Source organism: Sinocyclocheilus rhinocerous, unplaced genomic scaffold, assembly GCF_001515625.1.
Source record: "Sinocyclocheilus rhinocerous isolate Xijiao unplaced genomic scaffold, SAMN03320098_v1.1 scaffold200, whole genome shotgun sequence".
Classification (NCBI taxonomy): domain Eukaryota; kingdom Metazoa; phylum Chordata; class Actinopteri; order Cypriniformes; family Cyprinidae; genus Sinocyclocheilus; species Sinocyclocheilus rhinocerous.
The window spans coordinates 1,247,591-1,262,456 of record NW_015641014.1 but is presented as its reverse complement, the minus strand read 5'-3'; the positions used below and the strand labels follow the sequence as shown (position 1 = coordinate 1,262,456).

Below are 14,866 nucleotides of genomic sequence, written 5' to 3'. Positions count from 1 at the left end.
TACTATGCTGTCTGACAAACTATATTTTGTACAGATTTTATTTTGGCAAGTATTTAATCATTTTGCCCAGAGAAAAACGTTGGATTATGCAACAGACATACAACTCGTTGTCTCCATGTAGTTAATTAATAAACCATCGGTATCGGCCCTTTTCATGCTATTTCCGATATGCAGATGGCTTTAAAATAATCAAAAATCGGACGATAAATATCGGCGGCCGATACATCGGTGCATCCTTACTTTTTATATTTTATAAACTTATTTAGGGTCATAACATTTTTAAATGTTTTTGAAACAAGTCTCTTGTGCACACCAAGGCAGCATTCATTTTTATGAAAGCACAGTAAAAACAGTAATATTGTGAAATAATATTAAAATTTTAAATATAACCTATAACATAAAATGCTGATTTGGTGGTCAAGAAAATGTTTTTATTATCAATATCGTTGGTTATCATTTTGTGGAAATGATGATAAGATTATTTTTAGGATTAATTAATGAATAGAAAATTCAAAATAACAGCATTTATTTAAAACCGAAATCTTTTGTAACATTATAAATGTCTTTACTGTTATGTTAAATTTTTTGGTAACCCTTTAGGGACCAATTTTTACTATTAACTAGTTGCTTAATAGCATGCGTATTAATAGCATATTGGCTGTATATTAGTACTAATAAAGCACATATTAATGCCTTATTCTGCATAACCATATTTTAGATCACTTAATCCTACCCAATACCTAAACATAAGTACCTTACTAACTATTAATAACCAGCAAATTTGATGTTTGAAGCAAATGTCATAGCTAATAGTTAATAGTGAGACTTGGTCCCCAAATTAAAGTGTGACTCCCTTTTTTTGTAAATTTTTTGTTACCCTTACTTTCGAAAAAATAAATGCATCCTTGTAGAATAAAAGTATTACCGTATTGGCCCGAATGTAAGACGACCCTGATTATAAGACGACCCCCCTTTTTCCAGATGTACCTTTTGGAAAAAGCCTTTTTAAAAAACAAATCTTGTTTTTTCTCAGTAAAACACATTTTGTCTTCAATTATTTTCATATGCAGCTGTCAGGTTTTCTTTTTCTTTTGTTTTTACTCGCGATCTTTACAACACGCATTACAGTACGTATTTCATGGCACACTCGTTTTATGCATATTTGGCGCCACCTATTGTTGTGGGTGTATTATTGACATGTCAAAGTCTAGACCCTGAATATAAGACGACCGCGTTTTTTCAGATGTATTTCCATGAAAAAAACATGGTCTTATATTCGGGACAAAACGGTAATTTCTTTTTAAAAAAAAGAACTGACGCCATATATAATTTATTATACTAATAGTTTTACCATAGTTTTTGACAACATTTGAAGTTCTCTGTAATTCATTCTCACACAAAAGTACAAAATCTTGTACAGTCTTTATTCCATTTCATGTTTCTATTTTGTTTATAATGTGAACCATCTTAGATCTGGTTATTTGGTTTATGGCTTTAAAGTCTTTATGTCTTTATTAAAGGATAATGAAGAAGAAAAAAATATTGAAGCAACTAAAACTGGACGGTCACTGCTGCACTATTTTAAACTTATGAAGCAAAAGCTTAAAATCTTGCCAATGATGACGACAATTTTGTATCCTTAAGATTTCCTTTTGTTGTCAATTTTGAATATTTGCTGGATTTGAAAAATCCCTTTCTTGAGACTTTGAGAGGGAAACATCTTACACTTCAGGAGCTGACATGCTTTAATCTAATTGGCGTTGGCCCACATGAAACTTAGTATGGAGGTCCATATAAATAAGGGCCTGAGGGTCTTACCTCTGCACCTGCCGAGGCCCCAGGAGAGTCAAGCTTGCGTTTCTTGCGGGGTCCAATGGCGGCAAGGGCTGTGAGGTTGGCATCCCGCTGTCTCATCTGGGCGAGTTCCTGCTGCTGCATCTGAATGGCAAGAACATTCAATCAATATTAACTGCATGAACGCTATATCAAAGCCATTCACGCGAAACAGACAATTTATACATTGTGTAGGACTGTGAATAACAAGTTCCCAAATAAGCATTACGGTGTAACACATTCCCTTACTTGAATTATCATTTTCAAATATTTGTATGCTGTGTATTTTACATTCATTCCAAACTGCCCCGAAGAGCTCTATAGAGCAAATGAAGCTCCAAACATCACACACAGCTTCAATGCAGCAAATAACTCAGAGCTTTTGCCGTATCTGGGTGCTTAATTCAATTTCTTTCCACGAGGGAATGAGGGAGAAAGTGAGTGAGTGTTTGAGAATGAGAGAGCGAGCGATTTTCAAAAAGCACAGCCCGCAGGTAAAGTCATCTCACCCTAGCAGGCAGTGACAGAGCCAGCCACGCCGGGAGGGGTGGATGAAGAGGGGGCTGCACGTCCTCTGTTCCCCCGCTTGGAGTGAGCGCTGCCGGGCACAAAATGCAGAGAGAGTCCTCACCTCTCCTCACCCTGACACTCACACCACTGTGGCCATTAACTCGAGAGAGAAAAACAAAACAAAATGGGCTTTGTGTGTCATCGACGGCCCCATTAGAAAGTGCGTTCACCGAGCCGCAGTGGCTGCTGGAGTTATGAAACTAAGTGGGGGAAATGTGGGAACAAAACATTAGAGGTGGGATACAGGACAGATGACGTTCCAAAAAGAAATTCCCAGCCAGGAGGATAGACCTGGAAATAGTTTAATTTTGCTTTGACAATTTGACCAATTTTGACAAAAAAAATATTAGGGCTGTCAAAAAAAAAAGCTAATTGTGATCATTCTTATGTTTTTTTTTTTGTTTTGTTTGTTTATGTTTATATATATATATAAACATAACACACACACACACATATGGACAAAAGTATAGGGACACCATCTTCTAATGAACAGGTTTGACTACTTTAGTAATTTCCATGAGTACAAATCTTAATGTTTAAGCATATAATTATATTCTAGGGAATTGTGTTTTTACTAAATTACTAAAGTAGTCAAACCTGTACATTAGAGGGGGGTGTCCCAATACTTTTGTCAATACAGACAGTGTATATTTATATATACACACACACACACAGTTTGTTTTTGTGAAAAGTGGGGACATCCCATAGGCGTAATGGTTTTTCTACTGTACAGACCGTATATTCTATTGCCCTACACCAACCCTACCCCTAAACCTACCCCTCACAGGAAACTTTGTGCTATTTCAGATTTTCAATACACTCCATTCTGTGTGATTTATATGCGTTTTGAAAAGTGGGGACATGGGGTAATGTCCTGAAAAGTCACCTTCTCCTTGTAATACCTATGTCATACCCTTGTCATTATACAAATTTATGTCCTCATTTGTCACAAAAACGCGCACACACATACATGTATATACACACACACACACACACAGTATATTTAAAAAAATTAAACATATGATAGCATTTATATATATTTTATAGCTATTTATTTTAATACAATTGTGTATATTATAGATTAAAATATATTAGATTATGATAAAACAGACCTTCACCTACAGACTCTCTCTCACACACAGGTTTGTTTTTGTGAAAAGTGGGGACATCCCATAGGCGTAATGGTTTTTCTACTGTACAGACCGTATATTCTATTGCCCTACACCAACCCTACCCCTAAACCTACCCCTCACAGGAAACTTTGTGCTATTTCAGATTTTCAATACACTCCATTCTGTGTGATTTATATGCGTTTTGAAAAGTGGGGACATGGGGTAATGTCCTGAAAAGTCACCTTCTCCTTGTAATACCTATGTCATACCCTTGTCATTATACAAATTTATGTCCTCATTTGTCACAAAAACGCGCACACACATACATGTATATACACACACACACACACACAGTATATTTTAAAAAATTAAACATATGATAGCATTTATATATATTTTATAGCTATTTATTTTAATAAAATTGTGTATATTATAGATTAAAATATATTAGATTATGATAAAACAGACCTTTTTCCACCTACAGATTTTTTAAAACTATATTAATAATAGTGATTACTGATAACTAGTATACTGTGATTTAATATGAACAAATTTCTGTTTTTGTGTCGACTGATAAAGGGGTATTTGAGTCTTACAGATGGATCTATGGGGGAACACAAGAAAAAAACGATTGTAACACACTGTTTTCCTTTTGCAGGAATGACGTAAATCAGTCGTAGAGTAAAACATTTCCATTGTGTATGTAGATTACTTTTAATTGACTGAATTTGTCACTTGTGCTGCTAGAAACAATTTGTCCAAATAATTGCGCCGCCCGCCCCTCCTTTCACAAATACAAACTAAATAACATAATGAAGAGGGGGAAATTGACAAACCGCTAATTCAAGCCAACGGTTACATGCTAATTAAGTCAGGGTTATGCTAATCGGAAGGGAAGTCGTGCACATTGCATGCACACGCATGGATGCCCCAAAGAGAGCGAGCTGACACGTAAACACGGCCAGCACCACCGCTGCATGTCAGTGATCTGGTGCACTGAACTTTCACCTGACCCTGACAGTTACGGTGAATGCGCCTGAGGGCACATAAAAGAGACGACGGTGGGGTGTGTGTGAATCTATTTGAAGTAATGCGAGGTAAGGAGGCCCTGTACGGACACAATGCAGCGACTAGCGGTGTTTAACAGAAGGTTCTAGAAGGACAGGGACTGTTTGGTGTCGCGGCTGATCTTCTCTCACCGCCTGCAGCTAGAGCGCTGACTTGCGTTCATATTCGATTATTTGATGAGGAGTGAAAGGGGAACCTAGTTACGCCAGCTGTAATCCAGAGCTCTGTGGCTCCACATAATCACTGTTTAATGACTGACCACAATCACAAAACCTGCTGCGACAACTCCCATGATTCCACACTCAGTCACGGCGTCATCAAACTACGCCTTTGTCTATTTGTTTATTTTGTATACACGCCCTCTAGCGGCGAAAATTACATATTGTGCCTTTAACACGGTTGTTCACCACTGCGAATACCGATTGGAGAACCTCCTTAAATCAGAAGCGTGCAACACTACGGCTGTGTTCAGAATGGAATAGTAGCATAATACTTGCTGCACAGTACATACTGTAAACCAGTATGTATTCAATATAGTATGCAATAACAATGAATGCTTTACATTTCTTTCACAGTCTTTTAAATTCACAGAGTCCAGTTATCACCTCTGAAATGAAAGCTAAAGTGTGTAATTTTATACTATTGTTGAATATGAGATGTTAAAATATCCAAAGTTCGTTAAATTGTAGAAACTTGGTGGCGTGTCTGATTAAAACACTGGGAAAACACCAGTCCTTTGCTCTCTTTTATTCCATTGGATTGAAGAAGCATAAATCTTTAGCAATTCACACGACATGAAGTTCACAAAGTCACATGGAGCAGGACTACTAGGTTGGACATGATGAACAGGATGCATAGGATAAACAGGATGGTTTTAAGTCACTACAAACAATACAAAAGAGAAATCAAACTCATGAAATTAATTCATCAATAAACATCAATATTGTATTCAATCCAAATAGGGACTAAATATCTAAACAATTCAAATAAACAAATTCAAACTATACAATTGGCAAACAGACTTACTTAACGCATCCTAAGGGAAGGACTCAAAGAACATGGTTGGGTGTCCATTCAAACCCACACCTCACCAATGCAAAAGGGACAAAGGAAGGAAGTAAGGTCTATTTATAGACCTTAACCAGGGGAATATGGGTAATGTAGTGCACCATATATGGAAATGTAGTTTACTAGGAATTGTGGGAGATGTAGTACAAAGGAAAAATAAGAAAAATTAGAAACAAATGAGTCAAATTCACAACAACTATAATATAAAAAAATAAAGTTTTCTTAACCAGTTGTGCAAGTTTGGGGCAGGACTATTTGTTTGCATGACCAATGGTCGACAGAGAGTGTTTCAAAGTGCTGAACTATTTCAGTCATAACATAAATTACACATTTGACCTTAAAATGCATTGTTCTTTTTTTTTAAATCATAACTAGTATCAATTAAAATCATAATTATAATCATCTTGAGACTGCATATAGATTCCAAAGCAGCAACAAATGGCTAGTAGCAACTTCCCAGCATGCATTGCTCTCCCTTGAAGTTTCACTTCTTAAGATACGAGTGAAACTTCAAGTTGATAATCTATATGGAATCTATATGCAGTCATTATATTATATTAATAGATTATGTATATCCTGTTTACACATTTGAAAAATTTAAGGGGGTCTGAATACTTTCCGTACCCACTGTATATATATATATATATATAGAGAGAGAGAGAGATTTCACAATTTAAAGAGTTGATGTCTATTTTAATGTTTTAAAATAGAATTTATTCCTGTGATGCAAAGCTGAATTTCAGCATCATTACTCCAGTTTTCAGTGTCACATGATGCTTCAGAAATCACTAATGATTTGCTGTTCAATAAACATTATTAACAATGTTGAAAATATTATATTATGCTTCTTTAATATTAAATTTTTTTAAAGTCTATGCACTGACCCAAAACATTTGATAAAATAAATAAAAATATATATATATATTTTGTATATTGCTATATTACTTTCAGGTGATGTTGATGTGGACTTGCTCATATGGCTGAGTTTAGAAACTACTAGTTTTGTCGAAATGTCATTTTCTCTCAATTGCCTACCTGTCTACTTGTGAGACAGAGAGACAGGAGGCGGTGAAGAAAGAAATGCTTGTAGTCTATAATCATTTACAAAGGTCAGGCGCAAGAGAGAAAGACAGACAGTGAGCCTGCCAGCGCTGCTCTCCATCTCTATTGATCCTTATCTGCAGTCCGGCCCACCAGAATGACTCGCCTGAAAGAAACACCTTAATAACCGTACAGGTTGATGCCGAGTGTAGTGGTTCAATTAGGGTGCTGGATGAAGTCAAGGACGTGAGAAAACACGAAACACGATTCCGGATCCTAATTCTAGCGCGATTCTGGGAGTCTTTGATATGCTGAATATCAGCTGCTGAGCTCTTTCTGCGAGTGAGTGGCAGTTTTGAGCTCTGGGGTGTTCGGAGGATTTATCACCTTCCAGAACTGCTTATTAACAAGGTGAAGCACGAGGCGTAAACCCTTGATAATGAGCCAATGTAACAATCCAAGAAAACAAGACAGCAGAGCAAGTTTCCAAAAACTGTTTTCACATCCCACTAGTATCAGAATGTGTGTACAACACGTGCAGTTATGAAAATCTTAGGCGCTAAATGAAGATGTTGATTGGTTTGTTTTGCTGACTGAATAAACAAACAATCTGTACGGTTAAAATACGATAAAAAATAACACCTCCACAGGTGTTTAACATTATACAATTCTAAAATACACTATAGCTATATAAATAAAAGTGATTATTGAAAACATTAAGCAAAAGCTTAGCATAAATTGAAAATACATTTTGAAGAATGTTTAATAAAAAAAAGAAATATTTTTTTCTGACATTAACATGCCAATATATATATATTAGGGCTGTCAGTCGGTTAAAATTTTTTATCTAATTAATTACACGATGTTTATCAATAAATTTGACTGTGAAAATACTTACAAAAGATTATGTAAACAGCTATTTTTGTGTTAAATGAGAAAGTATCATGTAGACATTACAAATTGTAGCTTTAGAAATATTTTATTTGATTCAACATAAAATTTATTACACAAACATTTAGGCTACAACGGTCTAACATAAACTATGGAACATAAAAGAAGATAATTTGAGAAACATCTCAGTATTTTCTGTTCATACAATGAAAGTCACTGGTAGCCAACACAGCTTTGTTACAACAGTCTTCAAAATACCTTATTTTATGTTCCACAAAAGAAAGTAAGTCATTCAGGTTTGAGTAAATGATGACAGAATTTAAATTTTTTGGGTGAACAATCCCTTTAATGTTTTATTATTATTTTATTTTTTTTAAATGATACTCTAAATAAGAAACTACATCTGCCAGCAGGCACAAAAGAAAGTAAGTCATTCAGGTTTGAGTAAATGATGACAGAATTTAAATTTTTTGGGTGAACAATCCCTTTAATGTTTTATTATTATTTTATTTTTTAATTTTTTTTAAATGATACTCTAAATAAGAAACTACATCTGCCAGCAGATGGCGGTAAATGTCTTTGAGTCATTTATTTATTTGATTCAAACGGCTGATTCATTCAGGAATTCAGTAAATGGCTCTCTTTATGAATGGGCCTTTGAATCATTGGTTCACATGATTCGTTCAAAACGCGGATTCATTCAGAAACTAAACACCGCTGTGCTGTTCGGAGATGCACAACAATTCTGCTATGGCTTTAAAAGGTAATTATGTTCTCTGCAAAATTGAGCAAAAACACATGATATCATGTTTAAAATATAGCACAATATCAACTTCTTATCTACTGAACTGTTGTGTAAAATCACATTTGCACTCGTGATATTCGGGACAAACAGCACTCGTGTGATATTGCTCTCACAAAAATCACACAAAAATATGAGACAAAAACACATACAGGGGCATTTTTGCACCAATATCTTGAATTTTAGGGCATAACTGCATTTATGGAGTTGTTGCCCTCTGCATCATATTTGTCAACGTCAACTGTATGAAATGTAAGATGATGTACAGGTCTGGGGGCGGGGCCAGCGCGTTAACGGCGTTAAATATTTTAATCGTGTTATTTTTTCATAACTAATTAATCAAGTTAACGCGTTAAACTGACAGCCCTAATATATATATATATATATACATACACTGTATGTGTGTGTGTGTGTGTTTGTGTTACATTACAGCTGTATAATTTAAAACTCAAATTAAGCAAACAAAGCAAAACTATTTTATATTTTAAAGTATATTTTTTGACACACACACACACACATACACTATTATATATTATAAAATTATAAATATTTACATATGATGTCCAAGTATATTTACATTTTTTGCATTTATATTTTAATTTGTAGAATGTTTAATGAAAAATCTAAATACTGTCATATATATCATATATATACACATATAAGCAAAAAATATATATATTAAAATTATATATATATTTTTTAGATTATATATACAATTACACACACACACACATATAATTTTACTGTGCTGCCTGGGTAAAATAAAAAACTACTGCTAGCTTAACAAGAGGATATTTCCTGAATCCCTAAAAATCTTCTATATAAAAAAGGACATGACCCTTTTGACATGTTCAACTCCAACTTCTTGTTTCAGTAAGAGCAAGGTAAGAAATCAGAGACAGAGGTTCAGAGGCAGCTGTCTAGGCTTTAAGACAGGTCTTCAACAAAGAAGAGGAGCTGCCATTTTGCTTTGAGGTGAACCATGTAAATAAATATATAGAACTGTGCTGTTCAGCGTTTCTCTTTACTAGTCTAGTTAGCTATACTGTGATCTGAAAAAAGGAGATGCAGCAAGACCAAAGAAGCTTCAAGAAGTGCTTCTCTCTTTCTCCATAACGATATGCCCTCAGGTAAGAAAAACAACCGAGTGCTGAAACAAACAATATATCCACAGCAACAGAGACAATGGGCTCTGCGGCTCTAGATTTGAATAAAACATGCTTCGAATGATCGCTGGGGTTCAGAAAAGATCCTCTTTGATGGATGAGATCTAACAGTGGTTGTCAGTACAAACAGAGACATATGGTGACATAGCGACATATGGTGTGTAAACTGTTGTCATTTCCCCTCCGTTCTGTAAATAAGCAGAGGAATGTGTTGTTTTTTTTTATAAAAATGGGCCAATTTCTGTATCCAAAATTGTAAGTTTGTTTGGCATTCAATGAAAATTACAGCCTCAAAGCTGTTCACTGTGCTATTGAGGACTTTTTTCCCCCCCAACTAATTCAAGTTGAAACAGGTCATTTCTAAAGAAAAATAATTCAAATGTATATGCAAAATCACAGAAGGAAATTTTTTTCTAGTCACACTTGATCATGCAAAAACAACGATTGTGGACTGGACCTTTCAGGCTTCAGAAACACAAAGCTATTGTTTGACTTCTTAAAACTTGAAATACAGCACATATATGAATCATTTTTGGTACTTATAGTGCTTTGGTATCTTGTTTGAAAATTGACAGCACCAGTCCCCATTCATTCTTCCTGAATAGAAAACAGCAACTGTTCTTCAAAATACCTGCTTTTTCTTCCACGAAATGAAGTCATTTTGCTTTCATTGCCATTAAACCTGATGAAAAATCTTTAGTGCTCAGACATGTCATGTCCCCCACAAGCCAAAGATTAGCCCATATTAGACTCATGATGGCAGCAGGGCGGTGTGACATCTGAGCAAAATGATGACTTCCTCCCCATGAGGTAATAAACTTGTTAGGAAACGTATGAGACCATTTGTCTCAATGTCAGACTAAATGATGTCAAAGTCATAGCAGTGGCATAATCATGAAAAATGTATGTCGAGCACGGCCCTACAAACTTTTTCTTTTTCTTTCTTCCCCCTTTCTTTCTTTCTTTCTTTTTGGAAAGTTTGCAGAAATTTACTGGAAATTTTCCACCCCTTTGCAACCCTATTTAGAACCCAGGAAATTTCTTCTAAACCTCATGTCTACCTATATAGCAGTTCTAAAAAAAGCCATGTAGACTTGATTAATTTATAAGCAGCATTCACTTGATTGGAGCAAAAAGGTAGTGATGCCTTAAGGTTCATCCATTACATATAACATGATTTTTCCCCAACAAACTGTGAGTGAGATAGTGTCACTTCCTTAGAAAGAAAGCAACTTCAAGGCAAATTTAAAACATCCTCTCTTGCTCCCTAACAGAAGACTCATTCCCTTTCCCCTGATGTACTCCAGTCCAGGCAACAGTACAATCAAATCAACTCGAGACTGGATAAATCCCTCTGGCTTTGCCATTACTGCAATTTGCTCCAGTATGAAGCAGACCAAGTGCAATCTTGTGTCTTAATAACACTGCCTTTTCTCTCCGAGGCTTAAAAGCACAACCGGTTTCTTTTATACAGTGGCCAACACGTGCGGGAAAAGCCAGCGTTCACTGGCAAGGCGCTGATGGGCAGACTGGCGCCAACGGCCACTCCCGCATCACTCAAACCTACTTTTGCGGCTTTCATTAGCAGCTCCCGTTCTTCGTCATCTTTCCTCTGCTTCTCAATCTTCTCCAGCTGCTCAAAGAACTTCAGCTGGGTCCGCACATCCGATGTCTGCTCGTACAGCTCCTCATCCTGGGGAAAGTAAAAACAAAACTCCTCATCAACAAGTTCATCACCTTTACGTTGTTATAAGAGTAAACTAACTTTTTCTCCAGCTCGCCTAAAGTTTCACTCTTTTCCCTTTCGTGCATAAATGAAAGTGAAGTTAGTAGGTCACCCAGAGCTAATGGGATAATTGTGTGTTTCGCAGTGTTTCTGTGAGGCAACCCCCGACTCTTTTTCATGCGATGGTTGTTCTAGCGTTGCAGGTAAAAGAGCTGCGTGAGGCGCAGCAGAGGACAAAAGCTGAGCGACGCACACACACACACACACACAGGAACCCACACATTTTCATGCACTTCTGAGGCTATAGCCTATTAGCAGCGGGAACGGCACTGCTCTTCTCATCTCTTCACGCACGCTTTCTTTTGCGCTGAGGCTGCGCCTCACTCGCAGGGCCAACTTTTCCCGTCTCCATTCAAGTTTGGCTTGTTTTACGCTGATGTCAACAGGCTGACTTCATAAAGCCGTAACAGTTACTCATTTTGAACAGTTTGTTGCAAAATCAGAATGGGACAAATCGCAACATGACACCGTATCCTCTTTGCGTCATTTTTTTTTCTTCTTAGTACAAAATGAAAGTCTAGATTTCCACAGTTTTTTTTCCTCAAGCTCCATTACTTTCAGTCTTCTATGATAACAAGTTTTTAAAAAAACAGGATCATTTAAGATACGATAATTAAATAATGAATAAAATAAAATCTGTCTTTTTCACTTACCAATAAACACAGGAAGCTTTGGTGCTCTAAATTAACAATTACAACCTATTACGATCAATACCAATTTGGTTTCTGAATTATTTTAGGATTGACGCATCTCTTATGGTTTCCACAAAAATATTAAGCAGCACAACTGTTTTGTTTGTTTCTTGAGTGTCAAATCAGCATATTAGAAAGATTTCTGAAGGATCATGTGACACTGAAGTCTAAAATAATGGCTGCTGAAAATTTTGCTTTGTCATTACAAAAAATAAATCACATCTTAAAATATATTCCATTATTTTTAAATTCTCCACCCCCCTGGCAACAGCATAACAACCACAGCCGGGCTCCATGTAATAGCACATATCCGCAGGCACTCATTGGTATGCACTGTGTGCTAAATCAAGCGCACCGGGGGGGGAGAGAGTTTGCTTAAATACAATAATGTAGGGCGCTTTTTTGGATGAGAGGGATCCAAAGACCTGCCTCATGTCTATATGACAGTCTCCTGTTTCTTCATGCTCTTTAAGACATCTTTAAAGTGATTTATGCAAAGGTTAACTAATCATTATTAATAAGATGCTGGTGCAGTATGTTTGCAGATTGCATGTATAGAATTTGGGTGTCTGGTCTTGATTCGGGACCCTATTTTGTGCTGATATACACCTTTTCCTATTTAGTAATGGAGAAAAGACAGCAGACTTCCACTAGTCTTTATTTCCAAGGGATTATGGGTAATATTTAGCTTGCATACTAATTACACATCAGTAATATTGTGAAATATGCCACAAAAATATTAAAGGGATAGTTCACCCAAAAATGAAAGTTTGGTCATTAATTACTCACCCTCAAGTCGTTCCAAACCCGTAAGACCTTCATTCATTTTCCGAACAGAAAATAATATATTTTTGATGAAATCTGAGAGCTTTCTGACCCTCCATTGACATCAATGCAACTGACACGTTCAAGGCCCAGAAAGGACATCGTTAAAATAGTCCATGTGACATCAGTGGTTCAACTCGTGAAGGCGTGTCAAAGACTGACACGTAAGAGAAGAAATTGTTGAATAAAGTCATTATTTTTGTTTTCTTTGTGCACAAAAAAGTAATCTCCTGGCTTCATAAAATTACGGTTGAACCACTGATGTGACTTGGACTATTTAACAATGTCCTTACCAACTTTCTGGGCCTTGAACATGTCAGTTGCATTGCTGGCTTTTCAGGGTCACAAAGCTCTTGGATTTCATCAAAAATATCTTCATTTGCGTTCCGAAGATGAACGAAGGTCTTACAGGTTTGGAACGACATGAGGGCGAGTAATTAATGACAGAATTTTCATTTTTGGGTGAACTATCCCTTTAAGCAGCACAACTGCTTTAACATTGATAATAAGAAACATTTCTTGAGCATCAAATCATTATATTAAAATGATTGACAGCTTAGCCATCAGAATATAAAAAATATATCAAAATAAAAAATGTAAAAAATAATAAAAAAGAAATTGTAATATTATTTCACATTATTACATTTTTTTTTTTTCCTGCATTTTTGATTAAATCAATGCGGCCAGTTGCAACCAGCATTGTATATATCACACTTAAAACATAACAGTCATGCTTGACTTGCTATGTAGCATCTGTACGTATGTAGATTCGAAGGCATCTAGTCCTTGAAATGTGCATTGTTTGTTTAGGCAGGGACATTCAGAGTGCATGCAAGTGACCTTGTCAGGGAAGAGGCCCGAGGTAACCTCACATTTCAGCACACAGCAAATAGAGAGCCATCAGAAGACGGCCTATAAAGTATTCATACGCAGCCTGAGGAGGCCTCAAGCTCGGACACAGGACATTCATTAGCCTGACTTAGCAAGTGAGTGACCAGTGGAAGTGCACTAGAAGAGACTTAGAAGAGACCCCTAGTCTTAGGCAGAGATCAAGGAGAGAGGACTGGAAGGTCACCAATCACTAAATCTCTATTTTTTAAGCTTAGGGTGGGTCACTCTATAAATAAAAATATGAATAAATACTATAATAGTAAATACTATAAAATAAATACAAAAATAAGTCAACTAGTCATCTAAAAAAAAAAAAAAACAATTAAAATGCCCAGAATGCTTTGTCTACTTTGTTATTTTGTATAAGTATAAACATATAGGAATTAACAGCAATAGTAATAATACTAATAACAACATTGTTAATATATATATTTTTATATATATTTTTGGCAAAAATGCAATTTACATTAAGAAATATGAATTTAGCCTAATTATACAGTGCTTCTTTATGACTGATTACTCTAAGGTTTTAGGCTACTGATTGGCTAGTTGATTTTAAAATCATGTAGTACAAAGTATTAGTGTTCAGATCCGTTGTATACTTTATTCATATGCCTGACTGTAAATCTGGCCAAAAATATCATCTATACAGCTTTCTCTCTGCGTGGCATTTAAATCAAGCAGCCAAATCATAAAGCTTAGAAAAGAGTGACACATCTTTCCTGTCTCATCGGGCCAGCTTTCATCAGCTTTTTGTTTAAATCCATTCATAATCCCACACCCATTTAAAGATCCGCCCTCAAACAACATCAGTCAACGCTGATACAGTAATTAGACAGAATATTAACTGCCCACACAGTGGCGGTACAGCCTAAACCTCTTTATGACTGTAAACCTGCCAGGAGAAACTGATCCTGACAAGCACATTGCCAGACTGCCGATGAGAGTATTGTAGCAGCGGGTTATCGCGTACCAGTCTCCAGGAGACGTTTGTGGAGCAGGCTGGCAGGAAGGAAGGCCTCGTCCTTACAGGAACGGATCTGAGTGCCCACCAGCTCCGAACCCGTGGCCAAGATACGGGCGTTCTCCTCATTTAGGTTCACACCAGCCATGGATGCCAC

At 36.3% G+C, this 14,866-nt stretch overlaps 1 protein-coding gene across 1 annotated transcript in view; it reads right to left on the bottom strand.

The window, feature by feature from the left end:
• Nucleotides 1–14,866, bottom strand: part of LOC107753653 (transcription initiation factor TFIID subunit 4-like) — a 40,667-nt gene that overhangs the window by 19,323 nt on the left and 6,478 nt on the right. Inside the window, exons 10-12 of the mRNA XM_016569859.1 lie at nucleotides 11,034–11,244; nucleotides 2,343–2,431; nucleotides 1,819–1,938 (exon numbers count right to left, since the gene is read on the bottom strand). Of these exons, the coding sequence (XP_016425345.1) occupies nucleotides 1,819–1,938; nucleotides 2,343–2,431; nucleotides 11,034–11,244 (420 nt within the window). The remainder of the gene's footprint in view (nucleotides 1–1,818; nucleotides 1,939–2,342; nucleotides 2,432–11,033; nucleotides 11,245–14,866) is intronic.